Source organism: Mesoplodon mirus, assembly GCF_964341445.2.
Source record: "Mesoplodon mirus genome assembly, chromosome: 1".
Lineage (NCBI taxonomy): Eukaryota > Metazoa > Chordata > Mammalia > Artiodactyla > Ziphiidae > Mesoplodon > Mesoplodon mirus.
The window spans coordinates 222,757,097-222,782,306 of NC_138976.1; the positions used below are offsets into that span (position 1 = coordinate 222,757,097).

At 48.7% G+C, this 25,210-nt stretch overlaps 1 protein-coding gene across 3 annotated transcripts in view; it reads right to left on the bottom strand.

Moving 5' to 3' along the window:
* Positions 1 to 25,210, bottom strand: part of ZNF395 (zinc finger protein 395) — a 39,817-nt gene that overhangs the window by 4,740 nt on the left and 9,867 nt on the right. For all 3 annotated transcript variants that reach the window (XM_082628242.1, XM_082628243.1, XM_082628244.1), the window contains exons 2-7: positions 11,272 to 11,518; positions 9,665 to 9,897; positions 7,157 to 7,266; positions 2,791 to 3,026; positions 2,246 to 2,346; positions 1,266 to 1,545 (exon numbers count right to left, since the gene is read on the bottom strand). In XM_082628242.1, coding sequence (XP_082484368.1) covers positions 1,266 to 1,545; positions 2,246 to 2,346; positions 2,791 to 3,026; positions 7,157 to 7,266; positions 9,665 to 9,897; positions 11,272 to 11,518 — 1,207 coding nt within the window. The remainder of the gene's footprint in view (positions 1 to 1,265; positions 1,546 to 2,245; positions 2,347 to 2,790; positions 3,027 to 7,156; positions 7,267 to 9,664; positions 9,898 to 11,271; positions 11,519 to 25,210) is intronic.

The window sequence follows — 25,210 nt, forward strand, 5'->3', positions numbered from 1 at the left end:
ACCTCACAGTCTGCAGCAGCAGGTGCACCTCGGACTAGGAAATTCTGGGACACCCCGAAATGCTCTTCCAAAGAGAAATATGAGAGTACCGACTCTGTGGGGTCGCCTGGGTCTCAGGCTCCAATCTTTTTTTGGAGCCCTTCTCTGGGAGCTGGTGTACACGCCAGCCTCATGACTTAATCATCTCTGCGGATTAACTTCTTGGCTGGATCACCCACCGAGAACACGCTCGAGGCAGTTTCCCCCAAGAAGTCCAAAAGCCTTCCGAGTGGGAGCTTCTGGGGCTGCGCTAAGGGTCTGGCGTCCCCAGGCAACCGCGTGGAAGCGGCACGTCCAGGTTGAGGGTTGTTTGTAAAAACAGCAGCCGCCCTCTCCAGGCCCCAACTCACAGAGTCGGCCGGCTGCCCGAAGGGCCACCTGAAGTTGGCCCAACATGAAATAGCTAAGCGGCCACTCATTCTAATGAGCAGGAGAGCTGGCTCATCTGTAAAGGCTTTCTGATGGAAAACACTGCTTTTTAATTACAAACTTGCAAATCAGCCTAGAGTCGGATAAAGCCAAGCTGTGGGCATACAAGGATTTTAAGAAAAACCGACACATGGCAAGCAGGGTGTTCAGTACCTACTACGTGCAGTAAAGACCATCCTAATGCCACTCCCTCCATGACAGCTTTACCAACCCCGTAGGCAGAGTAGCTTGGTCTTTCCCATACCCACAACAATTTCTTATACCTCCAGTAAGATACTTTGATTACTTATTGTAATTAACCATAGTTACCCATTCATTTCTCTCTCCAGCTAAAGCATACACTTCACAAGGTCAGGAACTATGTCTTATTCTATCCGTAAAGCTTAGCCCGAGGCTTAGTAGGTATTCGAAAAACGGAGTGCCAGATTATTTCTTAACACAATTCTAGGAACTGGGGATTTGCTTTGGGAAACCCAACTACACTATTCTATCCCCTTTTATAGCCAGTGATGTACCATTTCCCCAGCCCAAATCCATCAGCCTGGTTACCCAGGGATTCATCCAGATTTCTCAAACCGCTCATGACAGCCACTGAGGTAGAACTCTGGAATCCCCATATTTATCGAGTGTGAAGTCATTTTTCTTTTCTTCTTTGTAGAAGTCAGAGATTAGTAATGCAGCCAAAGGACTCAGCCTTCAGCCGGGGTGGTCAGTGGCCTGTGATCAGGCTGACCAGTGACAGTCAGAATGCCCTCACCGCCGCCAGACTGAGCTCCCAGCAGGTCCCCACCCTATACCTGGTATGCATGGTCGGCCTGAATGTGCCAGAAGGAGCCAGGAGCTGACTTGCTGAGAGCACCAGAGGGCAGGTAGGACTCCAGGCCAGGGTGATCTGGGCCTGAGGACTGGGCTTTGGGAGGAGGCGGAGGGAGAACGGCAAGGGGCGGGCTGGTCACGCTGGGGGTGGGAGCCGGGTCGACGGTGGAGCCACCAGCGGCAGTAGCTTCCTCCTTCATCTGCACCTCTGTGTAGTAGAAATCCTCCTCCCGCTTGAACTGGTCGGAGTCCACGGTGTCCCTGTGTGGGAGGGAGACGCACTGATGACCAGGGACACGCTGCCTTGGTCCAAACACAGGGGAGAGTGAGGCGCGAGGGGAGCACTTGCCCAGGGCCGCCTGGCGAGTCTGGGAGGAAGGCCAGCAGGACACCCGCTCCTGACGTGGGCTCACAGGGGATTACAGGCTGGCCCCCCAACGGGAATTGTTTTCCCTGTCACCGAAGTCTTCTCCTCCCACAAGATCTGACTCTGATCTCCGCCCCGGGTCCTCTCCGGGCCCCACCCACTCGCAGTTGCTCTCCTTCAGGGAAAGGGCTCTGAGTCAGTTTCCTTGGCCATAAGCTGCCCCAGCGCCAGGGGGTCAGTGCAAAGGGAGCCCTGGCTTCCCGAGGGGAAGCAACAAGCTCTCCCCAGTCGCCCTCTATCTGTCCAGAACTGAAACACCTTCCTGCCTACGGTGAGGTGAGGAGACACGACGGCAAGGTGGAGAGACCTCCCTTCCCATCAACAGCATCAACATCCACTACTGCAGGAGGGGCCTCCTTCCTGGCAAAGATCTCCTTCCAAGGGACTGTTTTGCAGGGCACGAGGCCAGGGACAGGTGGCGTCCTCAGCCGGCCAGTTTCTTGGAGGCATTAGGGACTGTGGGTCTCGGGGAATCGGCAGGTGGAGGACGCCTGAACGGCACCCTCGGCAGAGGGGCCCCGGGCTCGTACCTACCCCAGGTGGAGGGCTTTGACGTGGCGCTTGATGCCCACGATGGAGCGCAGGACTTTGCCACAGTTGGGCCACAGGCACTTGTACATCACCTTCACCGAGTTCTGGGGGAAAGGAAGACGTGGTAAGGGGCACGTGTCCTCCCCTCCCAGCCTCACCCAGTGGGGGCTTTAGCTGCCTTCGAACAGAACCCAGCAGAAGGCCGAGGAAAGGGCTTCCCAGGGACCAGAGACACTGACAAGCAGGGGCACAGAGCCTGGACTCGGCAGCTGGTCCCGGGGGCCGGCATCGGCGCCTGGAGTGGGGATGGTTGGTGGGGAGGGAGGAAGGCCTGCCGGAGGCCTCTGCGGGAGAGCAGGAACGAAGGCAGGGCTGGGGCAGGGGTGAGAAGGCCAAGGACGTGGCGCTGGAGAGGAGGATCAGGCTCCTGGGAATGCCAGGAGGAGAGAGCAGCAGCAGAGGAAAGCCGAAACGGGATGGAGCCTGAGAAGGCCCAGGACCCGGGGCCCGTGCCCTCCCCGGCTGAGCTCCCCGCTCCCGCCGCGTACCTTTCTTTTGCGGGGAGCTGGTTCATCCAACAGGAAGGCGTCCGGGTCGGTCTCAAATCCGTTATCAGTTTGGGGAGAGCCGAAGGCGTCCCCCAGATACTTGGGGCTGGCCTGGGGGTGGGGGGGCGAGGGGGTGGAGACGCCGCTGCTCCCGCTCCAGCGCCCGCTGGTGGTGCTGCTGCCGCTGTCCGACACGTCGCCGCTCTCCTTCCACGGGTCACAGGCCGCGCGGGCAGCTGGGAAGAGACGGGACAGAGGATGCTCAGGGGCCTGTCCCGGGGTCCACTCCAGATTCTGCACGGACAGCCCAGGGCGGAGGCCAGGAAACTCTAGTTTGGAGTGTGGGTTCCCGCATCTAATTCCTGGCCCTGGCTTGCCTGGCTTCGCCACTCCAAGGGGGAAAAACAGAAAGACAACAAAATGCCGCCCCGCCCCCCAACAAGCCCCTCCCCTTTCTGAGCTTCAGTAAAAATGAGGAGGGTGTCCATTCATTGCGGCGCTGTCTGTGGGTGGCCCTGCTCTGCCGTCGTGGACACTTCCTGGCAACAGCCATGCTGATAATCTGACCGCCAGACACACGCTGCCACTGCATTTTGTGTGTGGGTGTCCCCCACTTTTCGAAAGTTTGCTTTACACCGTTTCCCTTTGATGAAAGACCCACAGTCGGCCCTCCGAATCTGCAGTTTCCGCATCCGAGAATTCAACCAACCGTGGATTGAAAATATTCAGGAAGAAAAAATTCCAGAAAGTTCCCCAAAGCAAAACTTGAATTTGCCACACACCAATTAAACATTTGAACAGCAACACTTAAAAGGCATTTACATTGTATTTACAACTATTTACATTGTACGCAGCATTTACATTGTTTTAGGTATTAAAAGTAATCTAGAGGTGATTTAAAGTATACAGGAGGATATGCGTAGGTTACATGCAAGTACTATGCCATTTTATACAAGGGACTTGAGCATCTATGGATTTTGGTATCCGCAGGGGTCCTGGACCAATCCTCCACAAATACCAAGTGACAGCCATACATTACTATCTGTTTTCATTAACTAAAAGAAATCTGAGGAGGGTTTTCACTTTATGAAAAAAGGTGAAAATAGCGTTCGATGTTGGTTTTGCAGTGAGCTGTGACAGAGGCAGTGCACACCCCAAGCAGTAAGAGAGGCCCCGCTGAGCTCCTTCCTGGGAACCACACTCGGCCCCTCAGCACCTAGTGACCATAGCTTTGAACCGTGTCTGTGAGCATCCGTGCTTTATCTTGATTTATTCTGTGCATCTGTTAGCAAGATGTGTCCTAAGGTAACTGCTTCGCTTTGTACCATTTCAGCTTTCACAGAAATGTTCTACTTTCAGATAGCAGGGGAAACCTGTATTATTAATGGAAAGATAACCTAATTAAAATGTACTTGTCACTTTAAAGGCAGGGGGAGAGCGGGGAGAGGGGAGGGGCAAAGCCTCTCCTGCCTCCCTCCCAAGCACAGACAAGCGGGCTGGGTACCACTTGGGAAGCTTTCCCTGCAGCAGAGTAGCATGGAGAGGCCAGGTTAAGGGCTTGGTAACCAGGCTTTCTTGAAAAAATGCCTGTTTGATCATTTAAACCCAGGCAAGTGCATCAAAACCGGCGTGTGAAAAGAAACCATCCAGCTAGCGCTCGCAGCTGTCGGGAGGTGTAGCCTTTACCAGAGCCAGCTGTGGCCCAGGTGGCTCCTCTTTTATCCACAGGGAACACGCTTAGAGAAGGAAAGACAAGCTCTGAGAGCAGTTCAGACTCATCACAAGACGACAGGAGGCCCACACAGCCGACGTGGCCTAAACCCGCTGCCCTGCTCCCAGCAATGCGTCTGAACAGGAAGGTCACAGGTGAGTCATGTCAAATTTTCAGTTTTTAAGCTGCCTTTCTTCAGGCTGCTCTAGGCCCGACCCAGAGTCTTCCATGCCGAGACCATAAATCCATATTAATTTTTACTATAGGAGAAGCTGAAATGTTGATATGTGGAAATAGCAAGGAAAGGGGGGAAAACTGTGACACATGCAGGTATGGTGCCCTTGTCCCCAAAAGCTCCAACTCCCAACATGGGCAGCATTCCACGGAGCCTCCTCAGCCCGGATTCTGAGACGGTCTACCACATCCCCTGTGGCCAGGAGAAACATCCCGCTGCTTTTCTCTCATCCCACTCCATAGTCCAAACTGCTTCTAGGCTCATCTAGACGCCCAGCATTTCGTGTTTCCAACGCAGGCTCTCCTTAATTAAGTCTCACACGCTAGGAAAAGCCCATCCAGACAGAAGGGGACAGATGAACTCGGCCCTTCCTAAGTGTCACTGTCAAGTCTCAAAGCAATGACTTCCTGGAAACCGAGAGTTTACGACATCTACACGTGGGGCTAAAAATAGGGTAGCCCTTCAGGAAAGATCTCAGGAGCCGCCAGCAGGGCAAGGGTTCACACACGTCCACTCAAGAAACCTATCAGGGAGAGAAGGGCAAGGGAGCATCAGTGCTACATCTAACATCAGGACAGAAGAGAGCAGGTCACAAGGCAGGCCCGCCCCACGGCACAGCCGCCTTCCACCGAGGAACCATGCAAACGGCTCAACGGTGACACTGGCAGATTGGCACACAAGGAAAAATACAGAACAAAGCAAAAAGTGAATCTCATAAATGAACCTATACCTTGTGAGAGGAACATAAATCACTCTACCTTAGGTCGTAAGGTTTTCTAGGGCAGGGTCAACAGAGCATGAAAGCAAAGTGCTCCCCTGCAAACGCATGGTGAACTTCGGAGAAATCCTTGCAATTCCCTCTGCTCTCGACACGCCCATGCAGAGCTATCCTAACACTACAGAGACCAGAGGGAAAGGGTGGATTCTGCACAGAGTATCCACGATTAGAGCAAGGTTCTGGCTGCTGTGGAGACCTCACCTGGCAGAATACGTCAACATAATTAGCTGCCAAGGGGGCCTTATTTCTCCACTGACTTCAACGTAAGATCAGAAATATACTGGAACGTTCCTGGTGGTCCAGTGGTTCAGACTCCACCCTCCCAATGCAGGGGGCCCGGGTTCAATCCCTGGTCAGGGAACTAGATCCCACATGCCACAACTAAAGATCCTGCGAGCGGCAACTAAGATCCAGGGTAGCCAAATCAATCAATCCATCCACAGATTTTTTTTTTTAAAGATACTGTAATGGGAAAAAAAGTCTTTAATAGACAATGAAAAATGTTTATCAAAGGGGACTTAAGATATCATGGCATATTATCAGTTAAGGTACGTATATACTGGTGTTGGGATGTGTGTATGAACATATGTAGATGGATTATACACATACACACACACACACACACACACACACACAACCTAATGGGAATAGCAGTCAACGACTTTCTCTCCCTTTATGACACTTTCCTGGATCTTCCTCCTGTTGACCAACCTCCTGCATCTCCTAAACTCGTAGAGTTTCCTAAGGACTTAAGATTGACTCCTTTCCTCCCTGCGTTGCCTGTGTGGCCCCCAGGTGTTCACAGAGCAGGTGTGTGATGCTCTGCGTCAGACTGCAATAGCAGTAGGGAGATTATTTATGAGGGATGCTTATAAAGGCCACTTTCCTCCTGGTATGTGTTCAGAGCTGACTCCGTATTTTCCTATAAGCGTTTAAGAAGCTCGCAATTCAGTTAGGTCTCACCAATGAAAAAGTTATTCCCTGGGAGTAAGTCAGGCCAGCCTGATGACAAGTTTCCAAAAACACCCCTTCAGGTTCACTACCAGTCTTATCAAGCTACTGATATCCAGCAACCCCCCTTCCTCCCATATTACTCGTGATGTATTTTGGGGGTTGTGCTAGAATTTTCTTTTAATTTATAAATTTGCTGTGAAGTCTTACTATCGATTTGTATTACGCAATTAGATTTATTTTAGACTTCAGCTCATTTGTTCCACACTAATGTACAAGGCTGAATCAGGCACTTGTAACGGGGGAGTGAATCGGCTGAGGCCACTAGGGGTCCATTTGGTAAGTTTCTACCTTTAGGACTCAGTGTTCCTCCACTGGCCATGTTCAGCCCCACAAGTGCCTCGCTCGCTTACTCCCATTGAAGAACTTACTCAAGTGGCCAGTGTGGCTCAGTCCCGTGCTCAATCATCTTCACAATGCACCAGGAAGCTTCTCCCCAGAGGAGGAAACTGAGGAAAAAGAATGGAAGCGGCTAACTCCGTGTCACTCAGCCACTCTGGGATGCCAGGGAGAAGAGACTCCAGAAACCCTGCTGCCAGGCCAGCGACTTAGGCAATTATCTGCCCAAAGCAGAAGAGGTCGGTCGTGGGCCTCTGCCGCACCCAGAACCCACCCGGGCCCCGTTCCTCACCAGAGAAGTTGGTCTCGACCCCAGGAGGACTCTGCACCACGGGGCTGCAGGATAGGGACGTCAGCACCATGGCTGCCATCATCTCATCCATCTCCACTGCATCCGACTTCCTGGATTCAGACAGGTGAGAGCCAAAGGTTACTTCCCGACACAGCTGGTCGTGTGAGCATCTTAACATTCCTAGATTGTCCCCTCCACGCCTCGACTCCAATCAGTCAGTGTGTGCTCAAGTAATATTGTTAAATAAAGCATGCAGACCTCTCTTCATTCTTCATGAAAAAGACTCAATTCTGAGCTACACTGATATTATCAGTCAAGCCCCCGCAGAAGCAGGCTGGTCCCCATCCCACTGCTGACACCCAGAGGCAGTTCCACTCTCCCTTGAATTCCCTTCCTAACTCTAAGTCTGCAGCTTAAAATCAGGAATTTTATTTGGGGGAAGGGAAAATGAGTCCAAGCAATGAAATAAAGCATGGGCATAAAAGACGGCCAGCTAGAATTCAAAATCACCAAAATTACCTTCCTTTCCTCGTTTTATATTTAAATTTAAGAGGGAACAATTACACTAACCAATTCCTTCCCCTCCCCGCAAGATTAATGATGAGGTATTGTGATAGCTTCTGAATGTGAACAGAACCTGGTACATAAGCCAATGAGCAAAAAACCCAGAAATACTAAAATAAATCTTCCAGTGCAAATCTCAATGCTTTATACAGTAGAGTTCTATAAAATTTTACACATAATTTTTTTAATCCATATAAAGTTACATTATTTGGAAATAAAATTAAAGCTATCTATAAGTTAATGCTAAAGTATGAAAAGTCCATCTGAAATAAATTTCTAGGTGGCTCCTCTATTTCAAAGGACTGTATTATACAATTCATTCTTTACAATTCAGATCCACTAAAATATATGACTGGGCTTGAAGCAGCTAAACGAAAACTAGTAATGTATTAAATGTGTCAGCATCCCCCTTTTTATATGATTATTTGTATTTTTATTTCCACAGAATGGAAAGACAAATTCTTTGCCAGTATTCCATTGAATTGACAATCACAAATGTTGTTGCTCTGGTCTGGTCTCAAGACACGGGGTGTACTGTCAATAACAATAATACTCACAAACAAACACAGATGGGGCAGGGGGCAGGGCTCAACTGCTTACACATCCGTATATAAGGATCTCACTGGCAGGGGCTTCCCTGGTGGCGCAGTGGTTAATGAATCCACCTGCCAATGCAGGGGACACCGGTTCGAGCCCTGGTCCGGGAAGATCCCACACGTCACGGAGCAACTAAGCCCCTGCGCCACAACTACTGAGCCGGCACTCTAAAGCCCGCGAGCCACAGCTACTGAGCCCGCGTGCCACAACTACTGAAGCCCACATGCCTAGAGCCCGTGCTCCGCAACAAGAGAAGCCACCGCAATAAGAAGCCCGCGCACCGCAACAGAGTAGCACCTACTCGCCGCAACTAGAGAAAGCCTGCACGCAGCAATGAAGACCCGACACAGTGAAAAATAATAAATAAAAATAAATAAATTTATTTTTAAAGAAAAGAAAAGAATCTCATTGGCAGATTTTCTCTTTCAATCTTAAAATATCAATGTGCATAAAGTATATAACATAGAAATTAGAATATACATATTCTCAAGGAAAAAAAATCATGTCATAAAATTCTAAAGCAGGGACTTCCCTGGCGGGTCCAGTGGTTAAGACCGCGCTTCCACTGCAGGGGGCATGGGTTCAATCCCTGGTCGGGAGCTAAGATCCTGCATACTGTGCAGTGTGGCCAGAAAAGTAAAAATAATTTTTAAAAAAATTCTAAAGCAAAGTAAGCGTTCTTCATTCAGCATCGATAGTTTTAAATATCTAGCCAGGGCTCTGCAATCTCTAGACTGAGCCTTTCCGCCTGTTTTAGCCTGGCTCGCAAGCTAAGAATGGCTTAACAATTTTTAAATGGTTTTAAAAATCAAAAGAAGAATATTCCTTCTTGACATGACACATGGAAATGACATGAAATTGAAATCTGAGTGTCCATAAGTAAGGTTTTATTGGGGCACAACACGCCCGCCTGTTTACATACTATCTGTGGCTGATTTCACGTGACCACAGCCAAGCAGAGCAGCTGTGACAGAGACCATTTGGCCCACAAAGCCTACGTTATTTACTCTCTGGCCCATTCTGAACACGTTTGCTGACTCCTGATCTAAGCCATTTTTTTCTCCCTCATCATGAAAAACTAACACCTAATTTTAGTTTGAGCATGAAAGGGGAAAAAAATAGCCCTTAGCCAGACAAACCTATATCACCCATAATAGAGTTACAGGGAAAAAAAGACGCCCTTCTGGGTCTTTTCAAAAGGATGCCCTCTCACTGTATCCCATTTGTCCGATATCTTGACTACTAGACACCTGGTAGTTCCACATTCCTTCCCCAACACAAGGCATCCCAAAACCCCATACCTCACCACTCATGTGTCTTTCAGAGCCCAGGTTCTGTCACACAAACCTCTTTGGGACATCAATGTTCCTGGAGACAGGCCTGTAGGCTGGCGCCTGGGTTCCCTGCTCGGGAGGTGGCACCTGGGGGACGGGGCTCTGCAGCTCGGCCGGCCACACCTCCTCCGCTTTGCAGCAGATTTGTAACTTCTGGTCCAACAGCCAGACAGTCACCTTATCGTCTGCCCAACTATGCCGCTCCACCAGTCCTGTACACTCTTGACCCCCATACCACACACAAACCTGGGGAAAGAAAAACAGCAACCAGTGGTCAGCACTTGGGAGTTCTCACTCCATATGTCCCAAGTTCTGGGAGCCAGGAGCCGTATGCCACAAACTGCATTCTCTGACTCATCTTTAATTCAAGCAGATACTCCCAGGTACCTGCTTCCCACCTGAACACCCAGACTAGCCACAGTGGATTGGTTCTTCCCAAAACAAATCCTTATAAATTCTCTAGATGGAGAGAGCAAATGTGTCAGTTACTGGGATTTTTTTTTTTTTAACTTGGAGTCTCTATGCAATTAAAGTTAAGTTGTTATCATCTTAAAATAGACTGTTATAACTACAGGATGTTTTCTGTAAGCCTCATGGTAACCACAAAGAAAAAAACCTCTAGGAGATACACAAAAGATAAAGAAATCAATGCACAGGACTCCAAAAAAAAAAAAAAAATCAACAAATCACACACAAAAAAGAGAGCAAGAAAAGAAGAAACAAAGGAATTACAAACCAGTCAGAAAACAGTTAACAAGATAGCAATACCAAGTCCTTACCTATCACTAATTACTTTAAATGTAAACTGATTAAATTCTCAAATCAAACGAATTTGGAATCTGTGTCCCTCCCTCCTGATTTCTTGCCCTGACTAGCCTCTGAAGTCCTATATATCTGCTGGTCCCCAACTATTGCCTTGAATTGCTCACACCCTGCATTTTTCCCTTCAGAGAATCCTGAGTCTACCTGGGAGCAAGACGGTAGTGGTGAAGAAGTAGGCTGACTGCTTTCAAGGGTGCCTAGCAGTTGCCAGGTGGCCTCACCTCATGGGAAGAGATGTCTGGACAACACAAGCCTTGAAACAGAGGCAGAAAGCAGGGCCTCTATTATCAGCTCTTGAGAAGGCAATGAAGGAGAAGCCCATGCATCTGGATCTAGTGACAACATCAGGCACAGGTGATGCCTGAGCCCTGCCACAGGGGAGGAAACACTGGAAAAGGGACTCCAAATGGCATTCCAACTAAACAAACACCTTCATCTCTTGAAAACATCTAAAGGTAATTCAAAGATGCAATCTTATCTGTCTCCTGTAAGCCTGAGATTCTTTCCCTTGTTTTTGTAAAGTTGCAAACTGAGACAGATTAAGGGAAACAGCTCTGGCCACTCTCTGAACTGAGGTTCTGAACAGGCCTGAGCCCAGAACTGTCGTGGAGGAGCCCTGGGTCTGCTCATTCCCTTGGGAAGCCTGCTGCCCAGGGGCTCATATGGCTGCAGGGAAAAGCTCTGTGCTAAAGCTCTGTGCTAAAGCCCGTGCCCAGAGAGTTTCACTCAGGGCACCACTGGGCCGCCAGACGCAAGCCTGGAGAGATCGGACATTTGTCCACTTGGGGATCCACCTACCTTCTGCCCGGGCTGAAAGGCCACCTGTTGGAGGCCTGAGGTGCCTGGAGCCTTGAGGAGTTCCTTGGGCTGTTCCTGGCAGGACGTGTCCTTAGAGGCAAGGAAGGGCTGGGGAGCCGCCCCCTCAAGCAGCTCTGCCTGAGGCTCCAAAGGTGGGGCAGCACCGGGTGGCCCCAACACCCGGGCGCCCAGGAGGGACCTCTTGCCAAGGCGCCGGGACAGAACGCTGGCCATGCTGCTGCCTTTCCTGGGAGGCAAAGGGGGTACAGAGTCCTTTATCCCGTATCTGGAGGCATCAGGAAGCCCTACACACAGCCGGAACCCATGAGTGTCCGTTAAAAAGGATGAAACATTTTAAATAACTTTTACAACTTTTTTCTTTTTACAAAAGTAATACCTGTTACTAGTAGGACATTTAGAATGCATTGATAAGCACAAAGAAAAACAAATCCCTCAAGAAGCAGCCTCCCACAGATACCCATGTTTCCTATACAGCATTCCAAGCTTTCTTCTACACATAGATTTATATATTTCTATTTCTACAAAAATGGGATCATGGTTTGGTAAACTGAATTTACACTTATGCTGTGTGGGTTATACTGTATCATTAAATGTTATTCTACAATGATACTTTTATAAGTCACACATTGTTTTCTTAGGTGGATGCATCACTGCAAATTTAACAAATTCCTTATTCTTCTTCCTGAGGGCTGTACCCAGGGTTGTGTTGCTGAAACTGCTCTGCCCACAGGGAGCATCTCAGCACACACACCAACGTCCGCTTCCTGGGTCAGGACGTTATTACAACGGCACTAAGTCAGAGCGGGAGCGGGTCTGTCAGACACTCAGATTCTCAAGCTCAGCTGGCTTCAAAGCTGCCAACAGCCACAGAAGCGAGCCGTGCTAACTATCCTTGTTTTCCACTTGAGGGAACTAATGTGGGGAGCCTAAGCGACTTATTCCTGGCGGTACAGGTAGTTGGTGTCAGAGCCTGAACGAGATCTGGTCTCCTGACTCCAAACCCAGGTCTTCTCAGCGCCTCCCAACTGCCTGCACCCTGCCCCCAACAGGCTCCAGGCTTAGGCCACTTGAGCATTCAGGGCTGACGGAAACGCAGGACCACAGCCCTGACACGGACCAAGAACCATTCCAGGCCTCTGCACGGTCACCCCACGATGGACAGGAGCTGCTCTGGAAACCGTACACATCATTTCTGCGTGCTCAGAGGTATCAGCTCACCCCCACATATCATACTCCAGAAAGCAGGGCACTGGGGAGCGCTGTCCTCTGCATTTTATAGGGAAGAAGAGTTAGGAAGGAGACACCACCAGAAAGCCTGGTGTGATGCTCCTTTAGTCAAAATCCTCCTGCCTGAGAGGCGGGGTTCTAACCAGCGGGCACTCTCTAAGCCCCAGGGCAGGGTGGGGGGACACCCCTTGACCTTCAGGTGCCTACACTATTCCAGAAAGGAGGAAGTCAATCTTATGGGACCTCAGAGATTCAAAACAGTCAACGTGCTTGCTCTTGGGAAATCCCACCCCTGATCCACAGCCTCCCAGCTAAGCAGGATGCAGGGAAAACACAGTAGATCTGCCTCAGGCTGCACTGTGGACCCCACTCAGAGCCTGTTTCCTCATCTGTAAGTCACAATGCTAATACTCCCCTTATCAACCTTCAAGGAGCAATGAGAACGTTCCAGTAGAAGCCCTCTGGACACAGGCTTCTAAATAATTCCGTATTAGACTAACCTTTCATGTTCTTAAAAAGATGATGAATAATCCCTCCCCCCCCTTAGGTAATAAGGTGCACCCCCCAGGTTATTTGGACAGCTCACCTCTTAACACCTCATTTATGTGTAGACATTGTATTCACACCTAACACTGAAGAGCATTTCCTATGTGCTAGACTCTAAGTGCAGGTACTGGCATTCTCTCATTCCACAGGTACCATTAGTATCCATCCTTATTCTGTTCTCAAAAAAAACAAAGACCCAGAGAGATGAAAAGACTTGACCAAGGTCAGGGTAAAAGGCCAAATCAGGGCCCCTCAGGACCTACTGACTTCAAAGTCTGTGTTTTTTTAGGACGACACCATGCTCCCCCTCCTCTTCCCAGATACCCTCTGCCTGGGGCCCATGACCTATGGCCTCTGCTTCCCTATTCTCACCTCCTTGGACTCCACTGACTTCCATCTCTGCTGTCCATGTCATGACCCGGGTCACGAGGTACTGCCCAGCACCAGAGGGTCAAGCTCTGTGCTCACAAGCCCAGGCACACCCTCCTTCCTGGTTCCCTCCCCCCGTCCTCAGGCTACTGGTTACCCTTGTCAGCAGCTTCATTCCCACCAACGCCTCTCCAAGAGCTGACTTCCACTGGTCACCCAACAACAGGTCAGAACTCTGCAGTCCCTTCACCCCCAGAAACCAGAATCCCTCGCATCCGCACAGGGCTCGAGGGGTGGATCGCTACCGGGGTGGGGCACAGCTGCTCCCGGGTCTGCTGGCGGAAGGGAAAGAATCAGACCTGGCACCCTGCGAACTCACGCTGCCCCTTCCCCAGAGCGCTGGGAGCTCCTCAGCCACCCTGCGGCTCATTCCCCCTGGGAGCCCCAGCACACTCCGAATCTCTGCTGCCCCGGGTCCTCTGTTGCCTCGTAACTCACTTCTCCAGTCAGTGTTTAGTCGAGGAACTGATTTGTACAGAGCATATCCCCGGGGCTGTGGCAGGTGTAAAATACTAGGATTTTCAGGGACTCAATACCAACACTATTTCCCTACCTGGAATGCCCATGAGGCTAACTCCACCCCTGTCTATTAAGCTTGGCATTTCCAGAGACTGTTCCAGCAGCCTTTCTCCTCCCTCCCACCCCTCTGCCCCTGGCCGCACCCATGCCAGGAGAAAACTGCACCACAGCTACGGGTTCAAACTTTCTTTGAATAGTTCCATAAACCTTCTTTACTTTTCACCCTTGTCCAGAAGTACCTCGGGGCTTCGTTTGGGTCCCATGCCATCTTCACGTCTCCCGATTCCTGGCCTCCTTCCCAAAACCATCCCAGCAAAGTATGCTCAGCACACATCTCCACAATAACAAAATGTGAAGGGTAAAAATAAGCTTAAAAGATAAGAATAAAGTGGCAAATACAGAGGAAAAGGGTTTGGCACATTTTTATCAGTGTTTTACTCAGAGCTTCAAGGGCTAGAATCAGAGAGTATGCTATCTCCACCATGAATTCCCTAGAAAGCAAAGAGATAAGAAAAAGGTCGAAATCACAGCATCCTACAGAGTTCCTCTCTAGGTGTCTGGTGACTTTATATTTAGTAACACTCTATTGGAAAGCTTTACTATGTATGTCATCAAAAGGAATAAAAAATAAGGAGTAAATTCTTTACCACTACCAAAAAAAAAATGTCCAAGCTGATTTGGTGCTTATTTGGTTTTAAAAACTCAGTCACCTACCACCATCCTCGAAGCCTCAAGCCAGAAACAAGAACCTCAAACCCACAGTTTAATGTCGCTGAGCTAGAAGTGAAGCCACAGTGCCACTTAGAGACATCAGATGGCAGCATCCATCCAGAGAAAGAAACAATCCTGCTCTTGACCCAAAAAAAAAAAAAAAAGAAAAAAGAAAAAAACACAGTGGCCACCCCCACTTTCCACAGCAGGAAGTTTGAGGTTTCTACCACTGAAATGAAGAAAGGGTAGTATTTCCAAAATTCCTGGGCTTCCAGACGGAGCCTGAAATATTTGGCTAACAGACTCTGACGATGTTTTTGTTAAGTCTTTTTTTTTTTTTTTTAATGTAAAGAACGCTTTTTACTTGGTTTGTGAGGCTGCACCTTCCAAAGCCTGCTGGATTTGCACAGTTGGTGAACCTGCCCACTTCCGGCTTCTTCCCACATGCATTCTCGGGCCTTTCACCTTTAACTGGCCTGAATTCCACCCTGAAATACCTTTTATTATTTGTTTTATTTATAGTGCGCCCAAGTCTTAATTTTTAAAAGCAGAAGAGAAAGAAGGAAGGGAAACTGCTTTTATTAAATGCCTAATAGCACCAGCTTTCACAAATTGTATCTAATTTAATCCTCAGAGTGACTTAAGATACGGTCTTTTATGTCTGATGAGGAAACTGAGCCACTGAGAGGTTAGGTTGCCAAGGCTACGCAACCAGGAAAGGCAGCCACTAGGGACTGAACTCATGTCTATCTGGTGTCAAAGGGCATGATCCTACCGTTATTCCAATAGGTGTGAGATCTCTCAAAATAAAACACTCAAGTTGCTTTTCATCTACATGGTATTTTTTTTCCCCTATGTCAGCGAACCTCTACAGGAAAAAAAAAAAAAAAAAAAGCAAAAGCAAAACAAACAAACAAAAAACCAGCTCCCGGGCCTCCCTGGTGGCGCAGTGGTTGAGAGTCCGCCTGCCGATGCAGGGGATACGGGTTCGTGCCCCGGTCTGGGAGGATCCCATATGCCGCGGAGCGGCTGGGCCCGTGAGCCATGGCCGCTGAGCCTGCGCATCCGGAGCCTGTGCTCCGCAACGGGAGAGGCCACAACGGTGAGAGGCCCGCGTACGGAAAAAAAAAAAAAAAAAAAAAAAAAAACAGCTCCCAATCCTGCAAGTCTCCTTGTGCACTTTTTCTTTCCTTGAAAACCCATTCTCCACTTGCATCTTAACCTCCCACCTACAAAATAAAGGCCAATGCTTTCCTCCAACCTTGTTCAACAGTCCAGGTCACTGTTAATCATTTAGCGGTTTGGGAAGACCTTTATACACAATATTGCCCTCTGAGAGGGTGCAGAGAGATAATGTAATCAATCCCAAAAGTTAAGGGAAAGCTTAGCCAAATTTACACTGAGGATTGATAGCATGGAAGTGAAAAAACATGAATCTAGATTAAATGTAGGCTGGGCAGGATGGCCAGGTGTGTTGATCAGCATTACAGTAGGAACATGGCTCAACAGGTAACACCATCCCTCAAGTCCTTCGGGGATTCGGAAGTGAATTCAAGCACCTACAGAGGTCTCCCATGCAGGCAGTAAGAGGATCCAGGTTAATCTGGACTCTAGAGGGACTTTCCAGGACGGCCTGTTACTTTATACCTTAGCTTGAGGGTCCCAACCCCCTCCCAGCATGTTTCTACCAATGTAACCACCGCTTCCTTCAAATCTTTCTTCCCTGATCTCTACTTTCAACTCACCCCCCTATTGGTTTCTTTCTTGGGAGCTATTGATGGTCCATAATAACCAGCCAGCCCCTAACGTGCCATATGGTTCTGGTTCGGCAAAGAGAAATCAAGAAACATCTATTTCAGGGTAACAATAACAGTGTTTCAACACACAGTCAAATCCAGCTTTACAATGTCACATTCTCGACTTACTGAAGTCCTTGACCGAAACATAAACTCATGCTAAAAAAGACTTCCTGGCTGATGTACAGTTTTAAGATATCCCGAGTCCTCTTTGCTTCTCACCCCACCACTGTCACCCACAGGGAGGGGTCGGCTGCCCAAGAAGATGTCTTTTGGTCCATGTAAAAGGGATTAGCCCTTTTCCAGGCTCAGCAAACATCTTCTGATGCGCTAATAGCCCTTAATGAGGACATCTGCCATCAGTTAAATAACTGGGACAGACAGAATAGGAAAACAAACCCTCTCTGTGGTTCTAAGTTGCAAATTGCCATTTGACACGTCACTGTTGCCGGAGAATCCCAGGTCTCAGCACATCCCTGTGTGCGTGCGCGCGCGCACGCGCTCACGCTCAACGGGTGCTCTCTCCTACCTCCCATGGCAACAGGCCATGACGTCACCGAGTAGCACTTCCAGGACACAGGTAATAAAGTCAAACTGATTCATTACACAACTAATGGGGTTTTTGGTGGTGGGTTGTTTTTTTTTTTTTTTGTCGTTAAGGAGGGTGAAGTTTGGAGTAAGACTCCCATTTGCCAAAGCATGGGTGCTTTGCTGCCTCTCTAATGAACAATTTAGGGACCAAGGTGCCGGGCATTAACTCCTCTTCCAAGAGTTTCAGGTTCTCCACTAACCTTAAGCTTTCTACCCTATGATCTCCCCTGGTAACCACTGCACAGAACATCGATTTGAGTTTTGGGTTCTTTGGCTAATATTTTGCGTATCATTCTTAATCTTTTATCAGAAAGTCGCTAATGTTTTCTTTTTAATTTTATTTATTTATTTATTTATTTATTTATTTATGTCTTCGTTGCTGTGTGCGGGCTTCCTCTAGTTGCGGCACGTGGACTTCTCATTGCAGTGGCTTCTCTTGTTGCGGAGCACGGGCTCTAGGCACACGGGCTTCAGCAGTTGTGGCTCACAGGCTTAGCGGTTCCGCGGCATGTGGGATATTCCCGGACCAGGGCTCGAATCCGTGTCCCCTGCATTGGCAGGCGGATTCTTAACCACTGTGCTACCAGGGAAGTCCCTGATATTTTCTTTTAAATCTGTAAAGTTTTAACTTCATTTCTTTTTTCAATGTGACATTCTAAGCTCATGCAAAGGTCAAAACGTTACAGCACACCACATCTTTTATTTTATAACAGAATTCAGTGGAGAATAGGACAATTCATTTGTCCAAAACAATTCATTTTTCAGCAATTCTTGGCCAGGGATGATCTCTGTTGAGAGATGCCATGTGTGTCCGCAGCATATTGATGACTATATGCAAATATGTCTGTGGTCCTTGCTATCTGAACCTTGGCAGAAAGAAATAAGTTGTCATACTCCACCATCACCACCCAAATGCTGCCTGGTAGTTTCTTAAGCCTTATTTTCTTCTGGGGTGCCTTCTCCAGAAAAAGTAAAAAAAAAAAAAAAAAATCACTTCACTGAGCATATATTGACCGTTTCTTCCCAGAGGATTTTCTTCCCAGCCTGGCTTTGGACAGAAAAACCTCCAAGGGTAGCCAAGGGCCTGCACTAAAAGATCTAGGTCTCTCAAGTTATACATCAGGTCCAGTTACACCATTTTTTAAATGTGTGGTATGCATTTTAGGTTTTCATGATATGAGCTTAAGATCACAGCACTGAGCATATTAGTAATTGATTCAATACCAACATTTCTAAATCAGCTGTTCAGAGAATGACCATTTGGATTCTCAGGTCATTCTAATTGTTGTCTTCTTCTGAAGTTTTTTTTTTTCTTTTTAATATTTTATTTATTTATTTGTTTGTCTGTTTGGCTGTGCCAGGTCTTAGTTGCAACATGCAGGATCTTCGTTGCCACGTGCAGGATCTTTAGTTGTGGCACGTCTGAAGGTTTTTTTTTTTTTTTTTTTTTTTTTTTGTTACGCGGGCCTCTCACTGTTGTGGCCTCTCCCCTTGCGGAGCACAGGCTCCGGACGCACAGGCTCAGCGGCCATGGCTCACGGGCCCAGCCGCTCCGCGGCATGTGGGATCTTCCCGGACCGGGGCACGAACTCGTGTCCCCTGCATCGGCAGGCGGACTCCCAACCACTGCGCCACCAGGGAAGCCCACGTCTGAAGGTTTTTAAAAACTGGATTACACTGCCTCAATGTATAATAGTTTAGACTATGGGTAAAATTAGAATTAGACAGTCAGGACTGGCAGGGATCTTAAAGGTTGCCCATCCCCCATTCGGGGCTGGATCCTCTCCACAGCGTTTCCTATAACTGAGTGTCCAGCCTTCCCATCGCTGAGTAATAGATGTAACAGAAAAATGGAAGGAGAAAATAAGGGCCCCAAATAGCCGTGCTATTTTCATATCCCAGCAGATGGGCCACAGAAATAGGTCACCTGATCTGGTTACACTGAATTTTCTCCAGCAAATAACAAATGACCCTGATCAACAAATACTTTTGTTGGTCTGACTGCACAACAGCCATTCAATCAAGTAAAAGAGACCATTCTGTTTGCACTGCCGGCAGGGAAGGAAAGCATTTTCACAGCTCAGCCCAGAACTACACTTCCCCTTCCTTCACACCTAGCTCCCCATTTGCTTTCAAAACCACCAGTGCCCTTTATTCGTTGCTCTGCTGTGCATACACTACTCTGTATGAAACAAGACAATTGTTAGCACAGTACTGGGCACACAGGGCTCAGTGATCTGTAACTACTTCTATTAGTTCCGATGGACTGCATCTCCCTTAGACGGCAAGCCTTTGCTTATCCCATCAAATTTATGATGTTGAAGAGATGCTATTCCCGTAGGTGAGAAGAGCCCCAGATTTAAAAAATAATGTGTTGTAAGAAAAAAGACCTGCTGCTCGCCCAAAAATGAAGAATAGTCATAGCGTCTTAGTAGCGCTTCAGTGTTCAGACTCGGTTCTAAGATAGCAGTGTTTTCTTGAAAACAGGTAGAGAATGCTTTATAAGGAAGCAGGGATAAGTAAAAGCATGCCTACGAACGTGCCATGTGAGAGGGAGAGATGATTCAGCACTGTTTTCGTCCATGCACGGGGCACGCATGCATGTGTATACATGTGGGTGCCTGCACTGTGGTTAAACCTGATTTGGCTGTACCAAAACTATGTGAGACGCAGGAGGCACGGAGATGGATGACTGCTGACTCAGCACCCTACCCAGAGCCAGCAGGAAGGAGGGAGCCAGGAGCTGAGTATCTCCGCAAGAACAAGCCTCCGAGAACTGACAGTTCCCTCCAGCAGTTTGCAGGGTAAGCTTCCAACCTGAACAGTTAACCGCCAATGAATGCCTGAATGGCATTTGGGTTTACAGTCACTTTGATACACACATTCGAGGCTTCCTTTTTTTTCTGACCTCCTGGCAACTCAAGGAAACAGGGAGGGACAATTTAATCCCAATTTTACAGCTCAGAAAACTGAGGTTCCTCCAGAAGGCCACTGATTTGCCCGAGCTAGCCAGCTGGGGTGTCTGCAGCTTTCCTGGCCCCTCCCTGGACTCGTTCTCTCTTCCCCTCAAGGGGAGACCCAGCAGTAGGACAGGGGCTCGGGCTGGAAGGGCTCCAGAGTTCCCAGCCCCAGTGCCTTCACATTGCCTTGTCTGATTCTCACAATGAACGCTCTGAGGAAGAAAGCGTGAGTTTCATTGGGAAGAAGGATCAATTAGAGGCACTTACAATAATGAAAAGAGAGAGGTGGCAATAAAAGAACCACCCCCCAAAACATAAAACACAGAGGGGAGAATTTAAAACGCCTAACAGTCCAGGACCCGTGAGTGTAAGGCCCTGAGGGGTGCACACGCCAGAAAAGCTCTGTGATCATGATGCCTGAGGTGCCAACCCCGAGATAGAAGATAGGGGCCCCTTATGTTCTCCCCACTTTGAAGGCAGAGAAATGCAGGCTCTCTCTCTCTATTTTTTCATTGAAATGGTTAAAGCAGAAAAACTATTCGGAAGTCAACAGTCATTTGAATGAATAATCACATTCCCTGACTATGCTAAATAAACAGACGGTGGGGGGTGGCAGCTGTAGGGAAGGTGAGAGCCACCTGGTGACTTTCCTGGCTGGAATCGATAGGTAATAAAAAGGCAGCAGCCCTCTACAGGGGTGGATAATCAGAGCACACAGGGCTGCAGGTGCCCAAGAAAGGAACCACCTGGTCCGGGGGCCGGGCCAGGAGTGGGAGATGCAAAATTACAGATGAGAAACCATGCACACGCAGACAGGATGGGCCAACTAGAGACACCAAACCAGAAAAGAGAAACAGGTATGGGAAGGGATCAAGGTGCCCAAAATACCCCTCCAGAATCCAAGTCTCATCTGGGAGCCAGCGGTGCCAAACCAGCCAGTGGGAAATAAAAGTGTAATCTTGGCAGTTATAAGTCACAAGATAAGAAACACGTGCTGTTGGGATGACAGAACGTTCTAGTGGCTGATAACATTTAAAAACCTGAAATAAGAGCTGGGTGCCAGAATTCGTTCCAAGACCAGGATGGCTGACCAGCCAAGGGGATAGATGTGTCTAGCCAGGAGGGCGATAACAGGCTTCCACAGATCAACTTTTAAGCCAACTTTTCCCTCCCTTCTGACTTCCCGGCGGACTGTACAGGCTTTCTGTTTCAGGATGGCAGTGGCTCCTCAGGCTGTCACTCTGTCACCTTCTCCCCGGAGATTGCTCTGATCTCCTGGGATTGGAGCATCTCCCCCAGGACCAACGGGAATGCGTCCCATCCCCCAGGAATGCTGTGGCTGAGGGGAAAAAAAAGTCTGGATACACCTGAGCAACGAACACTGGCTCCTCAAAATGGAAACAGAATGTGCTAGAGAAGCTAACCCCGGGCACACTGCCCAGGACGCCTCTCCAGGAAAAGGGCTCGTGGCAGCCCGTCACCGTGACCTGTGTGGCTTTCGGCAACAAGCCACCACCTCGGAGCCTCAGTTTCCTGCCTCACCATGAAAAATGAGAACAGTGCCCAGCACGTGAAAGGACCTCAACAGATGTGTCGCCTCCCCTGCTCCCCGATTTCAGACCGGCACTAGACAGCTGAATGACACGGTGGGCCACTCGGAGAGCTTAGGAGCCGCTGTCCCGCTGGCATCTGGAAACTGAGAGGAGTGCAAAAGGATATTCAACCTGAACCAGTAATACAACTACTGACTCTAAAGGGAATCAAGGAGTTGACCACGGGTGAGCCGCTGATTAACTGAAATCCCAACAGAACTGATTTCGGCAAGACAGGGGAACCGAGAAATCCAGCGTATTCCATTTAGAGGCCAGCTGGCCACGGTGAACCAACCCCAGGGCTCCCTGCTTCGAGAGCTCAACACCCAGCCGGCCGGCTCTGCCCTGTGGCCCAAAGCAGAGCCCACGTGACCCGGCCCCTCACCTTGCTCTCAGCACACAGGTCCCAACCCTGCCCTCCTCTTCTGGCTGAAATCTCCATCTTGGTGCCCTGCCCAGGGCGGTTCAAGGCCCACTGCCAGGCCTCCCCGAGGCGGAGTGTGACCAGCCTCTGCGAGAACCCCCCAAATCTGACGCTCAGTCCCGGGTTCCAGCTGTCCCAGATCTGGATCCACATTCACCCGTGCAGACCTACAGAGCACACAGGGCAGCACTGACTCGCCAGAAACCCAGGGCAAGGGGAGCCGCAGAACCAAAACACCAGTGTTCTAAACAATCTGCCGGTACTCGACACACGTGCAGGCTCTTGCCGATGAACTGAATAGAAGACGGAGAGCTTCCCCGGTGGCGCAGTGGTTGAGAGTCCGCCTGCCAATGCAGGGGACACGGGTTCGTGCCCCGGTCCGGGAAGATCCCACATGCCGCGGAGCGGCTGGGCCCGTGAGCCATGGCCGCTGAGCCTGCGCGTCCGGAGCCTGTGCTCCGCAACGGGAGAGGCCACGACAGTGAGAGGCCCGCGTACCGCAAAAAAAAAAAAAAAAAAAAAAAAAAGAATGACGGAGCCTCAGCTTCAGACCCTGACTTTAGAGAACTTTAGGCCTCGCTGAGCTCCTCCTGCATCCCACACCCAGCACTTGTTCATTAAAGCACTTAATACGCTCCAGAGTGACATTCATAGATCTGTGCTGTATAATTAGTGTGAGGCCACACTTTGTATTCTAAAGACGGACGGAGAAGAATCACAGACGCGTTGAAGATCTACAGCTAGGGAATGAACTCGGTTTAGAATTTACCATCCAGAGTCCACCACTGCTGTTCACCCATCCAGTGATTCTTCACCAACACGCAGGCCAAAGTCCTCAGGGGGCCAGACACAACTGACTATGGGGCTAAGCGGAGCCCTTCCCAACACCCACCCTTCCAGCCAAACCGTGCTAAAGCATGGGGCCACACACTCGCACACCCTAAAGCCTGCCCCCTTCTTAGAAAACAATTGCTTCGTGTCTGAGGCCATCTCATGTATGCCCGGCCTGCGTTAAATCTAAGCTTGGAACCGACCTTGTAATGGGTCTTTATTAAGATTTAAAATTAATGTACCCTGTTACCTAGCAAGTCCCCTTTCTCAGGATCTACCCTAGAGAAACACTCACGTGTGTGGCAAAGAGGCATGTACGGCCATGTTTATTGTAACAGCAGAGGATTTGGAAGTAACTTATATGGCCATCAATTAGGCTAAATCAACCAACAGTTTAGCCTTCTGATTCTAAGGAAGGCTATGCAGGAGTTAAACAAAATCAATAAGACCTAGACATATAGACAGGAAGCCATCCCTGAGATGTAGTGGGGTGGAGGGGGCCAGCACACTACTACTCTGCAGTGCACTTAGCTTCTTTTAAGTTCTTTAGGTATAAATGCAAGTATGTTAAGCATTTGGAGAATACCAACAAACTCCTAACAGTGGTTAACCTCTGGGGAAGGGCTGGGATTAGGAGTGGTTGTCAAGGAAGATTTTGTTTGCTCTGGAAGGTTTGCATTTTTTTTCCCCCTACAGAGAATGTGTTCAAGTAGTACTTGTGTAATGAAAATTTCATTTCACCATGTAATTTTTTTCAAAAAGAAAGAAACTGACCCTGCTCCGTACATTTCGGTCACGTGTTTGGGGGCAATTTCTACTCCAGTCTACACACGCTTCCCGGGAGGCTGAGCGCTCAGCAGTGCAAAGAAGTGGGCTCTGCAACACAGATCCTGTTTCAATATTAGAAGCCCAACTCTGTGACTCTGTGGACCGTTCAATTTATACACTAGTTCAAGGAAGAGGCAAGAAAAAAGAGAAAGGCCTGTCAGGGGACTTCTGGGTAATTCAAAGGGATGTCCTAGGAGCGATTTCAGTTCTTCTAGTTGAGCATTCCAGCTCTCCAACACCACACACACGCATGCACACACACACACACACACACACACACACGCACGCACGCACACGTGCACACGGACTTGCCAATAATGGCAGCCCTCGCCCAACCACACGTAATCCACACCAGGCCTAGCCGGCTGCGCCTCAGACTCTTCCATCCGGGAATAAGGATTTCCAACATAAATTCAGATCCTGTGGGCTAATGAGAAGGAAGAATCTGACCACCACATTAGGAAAGCTCCAAAATATCATTTACTCCCCCAGGGCCACCTAACCACACAGAACGCTGATTTTTCAACACAGACACTCCTCCACCTCCACCTCTTCACGACACTACGTGAAAAGTCCTTAGAAACACAAAACTCTAATATTAAGGACCTAGGGTAGGCAAAACTAACCTAGAGTGATAGAAATCAGAGCTGTGGTCCTTCCAATCGGGGGAAGATTCACTGGAAAAGGTCACATGGAACACTTCGGAGGTGATGGAAGTGTTCTGTCTTAAAATGCATTTGTCAGAACACATTTCAGATCTGAGCATTCCACTGTATGCAAATTACACCTCAATTTAAAAAACAAAACAAAACAAAAAAAACTACCCCAGTACAGTTTCTCTGCTAGCTGCAGCAGAACTTTGAGCTGTCCTATCAGACATCTGAAATCTCTGTTGTGCTATGTAAAGAGCACAAGTACCATGGCGACAGTCACCATAAAAATAGATAACAAGATTAAAATGGATAGAGGACACAGGAATTTAAGAACGGCGCACCAGGAGCAATTCGTTTTCGGCAGAAGAAAAATAGAGGACAGGGAGTTTTTCATTCCCCCTGCACTTTGAAAAACAACCATTGAGTGTGGTTGTTTTCACTAAAAGAGTTTTATGGCTTCCCAATACTCAAAGGACAAAAAAGGCTGAGAGCTGTTACTTCGTATCATATTTTGCCTTAAAAAAAAAAAAAAGTATGATACCCTAAGTTCTTCCCATACCCGCTGTTCTGTGGCCCTGGGAGCCGATTCACAGCAATGCGACAAGCACAGACGACCGTGCCATACACTGTGTGAGGTCCAAATGATACTGAGATAAAGGCGGCCTGGGCCCTTTATCAAGTGCACAAAGACTTCCAACTTAAGTTCCAATTACCAAGTTCTGCCTACATTTTTTACATATGTCGAAAACTGACGCCCCCTAGGTGTGCACCCTGAAATTACTCCACGTGAAGAGAGCACTTTCTTGCCCAA